General features: G+C 55.3%; 1 protein-coding gene across 6 annotated transcripts in view; it reads left to right on the forward strand.

Moving 5' to 3' along the window:
- LOC122563335 (DENN domain-containing protein 2D-like) overlaps positions 1-8,649 on the forward strand; it is an 88,018-nt gene that overhangs the window by 72,464 nt on the left and 6,905 nt on the right. For all 6 annotated transcript variants that reach the window (XM_087973762.1, XM_043717078.2, XM_087973763.1 and 3 more), the window contains 2 exons: positions 2,700-2,877; positions 8,592-8,633. In XM_087973762.1, the coding sequence (XP_087829888.1) occupies positions 2,700-2,877; positions 8,592-8,633 (220 nt within the window). The remainder of the gene's footprint in view (positions 1-2,699; positions 2,878-8,591; positions 8,634-8,649) is intronic.

Consider the following 8,649-nt stretch of genomic DNA (forward strand, 5'->3'; position numbering starts at 1 on the left):
CTGAGCTTCCCCCTCCCCAGCTCTGAGCTTCCCCTCCCCCAGCTCTGAGCTTCCCCTCCCCCAGCTCTGAGCTTCCCCCCCCCCCAGCTCTGAGCTTCCCCCTCCCCAGCTCTGAGCTTCCCCCTCCCCAGCTCTGAGCTTCCCCCTCCCCAGCTCTGAGCTTCCCCCTCCCCAGCTCTGAGCTTCACCCCCCTCCAGCTCTGACCTTCACCCCCTCCCCCAGCTCTGAGCTTCCCCCCCCCCAGCTCTGAGCTTCCCCCTCCCCAGCTCTGAGCTTCCCCCTCCCCAGCTCTGAGCTTCCCCCTCCCCAGCTCTGAGCTTCCCCCTCCCCAGCTCTGAGCTTCACCCCCCTCCAGCTCTGACCTTCACCCCCTCCCCAGCTCTGAGCTTCCCCCTCCCCAGCTCTGAGCTTCCCCCTCCCCCAGCTCTGAGCTTCTCTCCTCCCCCCTCCCCCCCAGCTCTGAGCTTCATCCCCCTCACCCGCAGCTCTGAGCTTCACCCCCCCCAGCTCTGAGCTTCCCCCTCCCCAGCTCTGAGCTTCACCCCCCCCCAGCTCTGAGCTTCCCCCTCCCCCAGCTCTGAGCTTCTCTCCTCCCCCCCCCCCCCCCAGCTCTGAGCTTCATCCCCCTCACCCGCAGCTCTGAGCTTCACCCCCCCCAGCTCTGAGCTTCCCCCTCCCCAGCTCTGAGCTTCACCCCTCCCCAGCTCTGAGCTTCCCCTCCCCCAGCTCTGAGCTTCCCCCTCCAGCTCTGACCTTCACCCCCTCCCCAGCTCTGAGCTTCCCCCCCCCCCAGCTCTGAGCTTCCCCCTCCCCAGCTCTGAGCTTCCCCTCCCCCAGCTCTGAGCTTCACCCCCCTCAACCAGCTCTGAGCTTCACCCCCCCAGCTCTGAGCTTGACCCCCCTCAACCAGCTCTGAGCTTCCCCCCTCCCCCAGCTCTGAGCTTCCCCCCTCCCCCAGCTCTGAGTTTCCCCCCCACCCTGAGCTTTCCCCCCCAGCTCTGAGCTTTCACCCCCCCCCCAGCTCTGATATTCCCCCCGCCCAGCTTTGATATTCCCTCCCCAAGCTTCGATATTCCCCCCCCCAGCTCTGATATTCCCCCCCAGCTCTGATATTCCCCCCCCCCCAGCTCTGATATTCCCCCCCCCCAGCTCTGATATTCCCCCCCCAGCTCTGAGCTTCACCCCCTCTCCCAAGCTCTGAGCTTCTCCCCCTCCCCAGCTCTGATATTCACCCCCCCAGCTCTGAGCTTCTCCCTCCTCACCCAGCTCTGAGCTCGCCCCTCCCCCCCGCCCCCCAGCTCTGAGCTTCACACACCCCCAAGCTCTGTGCTATCCCCCCCCCCAAGCTCTGAGCCTCACCCTCCCAACCCTGGAACAAGTTGGCTCTCAGTCGCTGGAACTGCCTCCAAGTAAATCATGGTGCGGCCTTCTTCAAAGGCACAGTGAATAGAAACAGCGCAATCCCTGAAAAGCCAACCGCACATCCCAAACTCACGGCCCCTGCGATATCCTGTCCAGTTTGGAGCAGAGCCAACTGGACACAGATTGCCCTCAGGAATCAGATGCCAGAATGCTGCTGAACACCATCAAGCATCAACATGAACACCTCTACTCTGACACGTTGTGTGGAGGAAGCTTTACTCTGTATCTAACCTCATGCAGCACCTCGTATGGGTTTGTTTGGGGACAGTGTGGAGAGAACTTTCCTTTCAGTTTGAAAGAGTCGAGAGAGAGTTTTACTCTGTATCTCGCCCTGTGTTGTCCATGCCCTGAGAGTGTTTGATGGGGACAGTATCGAGGCAGGTTTACTCTGTTTAAAAGAATAGAGGAATCCTTACTCAGTATCTAGCCCAGTGCTGGCCCTGTCCTAGGAGTATTTGATGGGGACAGTTTTACTCTGTATCTAACTCTGAGCTGTAGCTGTCCTCTGAGTGTTCGGTGGGTACAATCTACAGAGAGTTTGACTCTGTATCGAGCCCTGTGCTGTCCCTGTCCTGAGAATGTTTGATGGGGACAGTGTCAAGGGAACTTTCCTTTCAGTATAAAGTTTAGAGGGAGATTTAATCGGAATCTAATGCCATGCTGTACATCCCCTCAGAGTGTTTGATGGGGACAGTATTGAGTGGGCTTTACTTTCGGTTTAAACGAGTAGAGGCAGCTTTATTCTGTATGAGACACCATGCTGCCTGGGTCCTCGGTGTGCTTCATACAGACAGCTTTATCCAAGCTTTCACTTAAAAGAGTAAAGGGAGCTTTACTCTGTATCTACCCCCGTGCTGTCCCTGTCCTGGGAGTGTTTGATAGGGGACACTGTAGAGGGAGCTTTACTCTGTCTCTAACCCCATGCTGTCCGTGTCCTGGGAGTGTTTGATAGGGGACAGTGTAGAGGGAGCTTTACTCTGTCTCTAACCCCATGCTGTCCCTGTCCTGGGAGTGTTTATGGGGACACTGTAGAGGATGCTTTAGTCTGAATCTCCCTCAATACTGTACCTGCACTGGTCCCTTTTGTGACCTGTTTCTTGTGTGTTGATCTGTTTAAAGCTGCTTTCTGTTGCTGTAGTGAGTTTAAAAGTTTGCTTTCACAAACAGTCCACTCAATCTGTTTTATCATCCGCCCGTGGAGAGCCGTCTTCCAGTTGGTTTAGTGTTTGCTTTGATGACTCTAACGGTGGGATATTGCTACCTCCTTCCCTTCCAGCATCCTGTCTCAGTGTATCCATGCTGTAGCAGCCCTTGTGTACCCATTCACTTGGCAGCACACCTACATCCCAGTGCTGCCCAAGGTCATGCTCGACATAGTGTGCTCTCCAACCCCCTTCGTCGTGGGAATACCGAGACAGTTTCGGGAAGAGCTGAACGAACTGCCCATTGAAGAGGTAAGAGCAAGCTATGGGTCCCCACTCTGCCTCTCCCAAAGGTAGAAAATAATATCTCTATAAAAAACCCCAAAAGGTATTCAGCTCTGCCCCTGGGTAAACTTTCCCAGCCCCAGTACTCTCCTCTCAATGCCCTGCTGTCCCCCTTTCTCAGTAAGTATCTAATTCTGTTTTGAACACCTTGACTGAATCTGCCTCTCGCACTCTCAGATCCTTCTGCCAATGAGAACAGGTTTTTGCCATCTGTTCTGTCCAGGTTCCTCATGATTCTGAACATCACGATCAAACTCTGCGACCTTCTCTTCTCAAGGGTCAGCAGGTCCAGTTTTCCAAGTTGAGCCACACACCAGGAGTTCCTTATCTGAGGAACTGTTCGCCAGTTATTTCCACTCGCACGCTCTTCTCTCACTCTCTCTCTCTTTCGTTCTGTTTCTCTCTCTCTCTCTCATTCAGTCTCTTGTTCTCTCCCTCTCTCGTTTTTCCTCCCTCTCGTCCCCCCCCCTCTCGTCCCCCCCCTCTCGTCCCCCCCCCTCTCGTCCCCCCCCCTCTCGTCCCCCCCTCTCGTCCCCCCCCTCTCGTCCCCCCCTCTCGTCCCCCCCCTCTCGTCCCCCCCCTCTCGTCCCCCCCCCTCTCGTCCCCCCCCTCTCGTCCCCCCCCTCTCGCCCCCCCCCCTCGCCCCCCCCTCTCGCCCCCCCTCTCGCCCCCCCCTCTCGCCCCCCCCTCTCGCCCCCCCCTCCTCCGCCCCCCCCCTCTCGCCCCCCCCCTCGCCCCCCCCCCTCGCCCCCCCCCTCGCCCCCCCCCTCGCCCCCCCTCTCGCCTCGCCCCCCCTCTCGCTCCCCCTCTCGCCCCCCCCTCTCGCCCCCCCCCTCTCGCCCCCCCCTCTCGCCCCCCCCCCTCTCGCCCCCCCCTCTCGCCCCCCTCTCTCGCCCCCTCTCTCGCCCCCCCCTCTCGCCCCCCCCTCTCGCCCCCCCCTCTCGCCCCCCCCTCTCGCCCCCCCCTCTCGCACCCCCTTTCGCCCCCCCCCTCTCGCCCCCCCCTCTCGCCCCCCCCTCTCGCCCCCCCCTCTCGCCCCCCCCTCTCGCCCCCCCCTCTCGCCCCCCCCCTCTCGCCCCCCCCTCTCGCCCCCCCTCTCGCCCCCCCCTCTCGCCCCCCCCCCTCTCGCCCCCCCCTCTCGCCCCCTCTCTCGCCCCCCTCTCGCCCCCCCCCTCTCGCCCCCCTCTCGCCCCCCCCTCGCCCCCCCTCGCCCCCCCCTCTCGCCCCCCCCTCTCGCCCCCCCTCTCGCCCCCCCCCTCTCGCCCCCCCCCTCTCGTCTACCACCCCCTCTCGTCTACCACCCCCTCTCGTCTACCCCCTCTCTCGTCTCCCCCCTCTCTCGTCCCCCCCTCTCTCGTCCCCCCCTCCTCTCGTCCCCCCCCTCTCGTCGTCCCCCTCTCGTCGTCCCCCCCCTCTCGTCCCCCCCCTCTCGTCCCCCCCTCTCGTCCCCCCACCCTCGTCCCCCCACCCTCGTCCCCCCACCCTCGTCCCCCCCCACCTCATCCCCCCCCTCTCTCGTCCCCCCCCTCTCTCGTCCCCCCCCTCTCTCGTCCCCCCCCCCTCTCTCGTTCATTCTCTCTCTCTCCTCCTCCCTCTTGTTCTCTCTCCTCCTCCCTCTCGTTCTCTCTCCTCCTCCCTCTCGTTCTCTCTCCTCCTCCCTCTCGTTCTCTCTCCTCCTCCCTCTCGTTCTCTCTCCTCCTCCCTCTCGTTCTCTCTCCTCCTCCCTCTCGTTCTCTCTCCTCCTCCCTCTCGTTCTCTCTCCTCCTCCCTCTCGTTCTCTCTCTCTCTCTGTTTAAACTCTTTGCATCCTTCCTTCAGCGTACTGATGCTCAGAATTGGACACAATATTCCTGTGAACTCCTAACCAGTGTTTATGAGGAATGTTGGTCAGAGTGTATTTTCCTTTATAGTGTCCTTGTGAGTATAAAGACCAGGGTTCCCTACACCTTTCTGATCTTATTAAACTGTATTGCTCTTTCAGTGATCTGTGTATGTCTAGCCCAGATCTCCCCACTGCCATTACCCCATGGTGGAAAGGTAGGGGGACAGTTTATGCCCCTTGTGTGATATGGTTTGTAATGGGGAGCACCCTCAACCAGCCCTGAGGGGACACTGAGCCACCTTCCCAGCCTCCTGCCCCGCCAGGATGGAGTGGAGAGTGGGAAGTGCTGGGAGTGTACTTCCCTCCCTGAATTCCTCACCATTGCACGGCTGATATTAACTCAGCAACAGGCTAATCGGGGGCTCTCGAGGAAATGCAGCTCTGTCTGGGCTGAGTGGAAGGTGTGGGATACTCAGACCCTGATCGTGGGGGCCATTATTGAAAATGGGGAGCCCCCTGAGAGCGACTGTGGAAAAGGATATGGAAGATATAGACTGTAGGGAAATAGATGGTGACACCTTGCAAAATGTCCAGATTACAGAGGAGGAAGTGCTGGATGTCTTGAAACGGTTAAAGGTGGATAAATCCCCAGGACCTGATCAGGTGTACCCGAGAACTCTGTGGGAAGCTGGTGAAGTGATTGCTGGGCCTCTTGCTGAGATATTTGTATCATCAATAGTCACATGTGAAGTGCCGGAAGACTGGAGGTTGGCAAACATGGTGCCACTGTGTTGAAGGAGGGCGGTAAAGACAAGCCAGGGAACTATAGACCAGTGAGCCTGACCTCGGTGGTGGGCAGGTTGTTGGAGGGAATCCTGAGGGACAGGATGTAGATGTATTTGGAAAGGCAAGGACTGATTAGGGATAGTCAACATGGCTTTGTGCGTGGGAAATCATGTCTCACAAACTTGATTGAGTTTTTGAAGAAGTAACAAAGAAGATTGATGAGGGCAGAGCAGTAGATGTGATCTATGTGGACTTCAGTAAGGCGTTCGACAAGGTTCCCCATGGGAGACTGATTAGCAAGGTTAGATCTCATGGAATACAGGGAGAACTAGTCATTTGGATACAGAACTGGCTCAAAGGTAGAAGACAGAGGGTGGTGGTGGGAGGGTTGTTTTTCAGACTGGAGGCCTGTGACCAGTGGAGTGCCACAAGGATCGGTGCTGGGTCCTCTACTTTTTGTCATTTATATAAATGATTTGGATGTGAGCATAAGAGGTACAGTCAGTGCGTTTGCAGATGACACCAAATTGGAGGTGTAGTGGACAGCGAAGAGGGTTACCTCAGATTACAACAGGATCTGGACCAGATGGGCCAATGGGCTGAGAAGTGGCAGATGGAGTTTAATTCAGATAAATGTGAGGTGCTGCATTTTGGGAAAGCAGGACTTATACCCTTAATGGTAAGGTCCTAGGGAGTGTTGCTGAACAAAGAGACCTTGGAGTGCAGGTTCATAGATCCTTGAATGTGCAGTCGCAGGTAGATAGGATAGTGTAGAAGGCGTTTGGTATGCTTTCCTTTATTGGTCAGAGTATTGAGTACAGACGTTGGGAGGTCATGTTGCGGCTGTACAGGACATTGGTTAGGCCACTGTTGGAATATTGCGTGCAATTCTGGTCTTCCTATCGGAAAGATGTGAAACTTGAAAGGGTTCAGAAAAGATTTACAAAGATGTTGCCAGGGTTGGAGGATCTGAGCTACAGGGAGAGGCTGATCAGGCTGGGGCTGTTTTCCCTGGAGCGTCGGAGGCTGAGGGGAGACCTTATAGAGGTTTACAAAATTATGAGGGGCATGGATAGGGTAAATAGGCAAAGTCTTTTCCCTGGGGTCGGGGAGTCCAGAACTAGAGGGCATAGGTTTAGGGTGAGAGGGGAAAGATATAAAAGAGACCTAAGGGGCAACTTTTTCACGCAGAGGGTGGTACGTGTATGGAATGAGCTGCCAGAGGAAGTGGTGGAGGCTGGTACAATTGCAACATTTAAGAGGCATTTGGGTGGGTGTATGAATAGGAAGGGTTTGGAGGGATATGGGCCGGGTGCTGGCAGGTGGGACTAGATTGGGTTGGGATATCTGGTCAGCATGGACAGGTTGGACCGAAGGGTCTGTTTCCATGCTGTACATCTCTCTGACTCTCCCCTGTCACTTGTTCTGCTCTGTTATGTACACCCAGTCTGTGAGACTGCCCCCTTTTGGATGTGGGGAGACTGCTCAATCCTGAACACCCAGTGGCTGCCATTCCACAGCAACCACTACTGACCTGTGATTGGTCGGTATCCTGGGTGGGGGCAGGGCATGACTGTCATCCCAGAGATGCCAGGGAATGTTGAGTTCCCAGAGGAAGGAGCATGGCTGTCTCGCCTGCTGTCCAGTGGCAGGGCAGCCCTTTAACAGCAGCCCCTCTCCTGCTCTTGTATCCCCCTGGGATGCCTCAGGGTCTTATTCCTGTGATACTGGAAGGCTGGGGTTTCCCTGCAGCCATCAGGCAGGGTGAAAATAACGGGGTTACCAGGGGGTCAGTGGTCAGACTTTGCCAGGCTTTCACTCTCAGCAGCTGTCCCACTGTCCAATTCAATCTGTTTTCAGCTCAGAAGAGCCTGGGGCACCCAGCAATTTCTCCCCTCATTGACAGACTGACCCTACCCTTCTAATCCTCACACAGCACCAACTTTACCTTGTCTATCCTTCCAAAATATTGAATATCCTCTAATCTTCAGTTCCCAATCTTGATCAGTCCCACCTTCAAAATGGCAATTAAATAATGCACTTCAGTTTAGATTAGATTCCCTACAGTGTGGAAACAGGCCCTTCGACCCAACCAGTCCACACCGACCTTCCGAAGAGTAACCCACCCAGAGCCATCTACCTCTGACTAATGCATCTAACACTACGGGCAATTTAGCACAGCCAATTCACCTGACTTGCACATCTTTGGACTGTGGGAGGAAACCAGAGCACCCAGAGGAAAGCCACGCAGACACGGGGGGAATGTGCAAACTCCGCACAGACAGTCGCCCGAGACTGGAATCGAACCTAAGACCCTGGTGCTGTGAGGCAGCAGTGCTACCCACTGAGCCACCGTGCTGCCTCATGCCTCCATTTACCGATTGTTGCAAATTGTTAACACAATTAGTAACAGGAAAATATAAATGTTTACCATTCGAAATAACCCAAAGTACATACAAATCAAGCTGAAGAGGGAAAAAGGATTTCTGTTTGCAATGATTCATGCTTTTAGCCAATAATGGTTAGTTCACAAAGGAAGAAAGGATAAGGAATGGATGGATATCAGTCTGGGTGCCTGATGCACACACCGACAAGTCCCTGGGCATGTATAAATGGCTCTGCGGCCTTCGGAGTAAACAGGTGCAGGAAAACACTGGATCAAGAAGTCTTCCAGCTGTTTTTCAAGAGAATGATTGGATTCACATTGGACTCTCAGGAAGAGTATTCAGAAAGGCAGAGGGATGAGCAGGACAGACTTTCCCCAAACTGACGTCTGAAGCAAAATCCAAACAGGGCAGCAATAACTCCATCAGGGCACTGCTCTGAAGTGAGTCGGAGCAACGGGTTAAATTCATGTGATTTCCAACAAGTGCATTTTAATAAGAAGTTCTAATACATTCTTTCATTGACCTTTTCAAAAGAAAACATTCTAGTATCTCCATGAAACATATAGGTAACATAGACAAAAGATATAAAATAACATTGAAAATATATAAAATGTATGACACTTGGGTGGTTGAGCTGTGCTCCCTATATTTTATAACTGTTCCTATTTTGTACCTTTCTGTTTCAGTGTTTAATGGTGGACTTACAGCCGGGAGTGTTCTTGCAAAAAGTAAGTGAATGCTTTG

Source organism: Chiloscyllium plagiosum, unplaced genomic scaffold (genome assembly GCF_037043375.1).
Source record: "Chiloscyllium plagiosum isolate Xiang-an unplaced genomic scaffold, Cpla_swu_hap1 HiC_scaffold_26, whole genome shotgun sequence".
NCBI classification, from domain to species: domain Eukaryota; kingdom Metazoa; phylum Chordata; class Chondrichthyes; order Orectolobiformes; family Hemiscylliidae; genus Chiloscyllium; species Chiloscyllium plagiosum.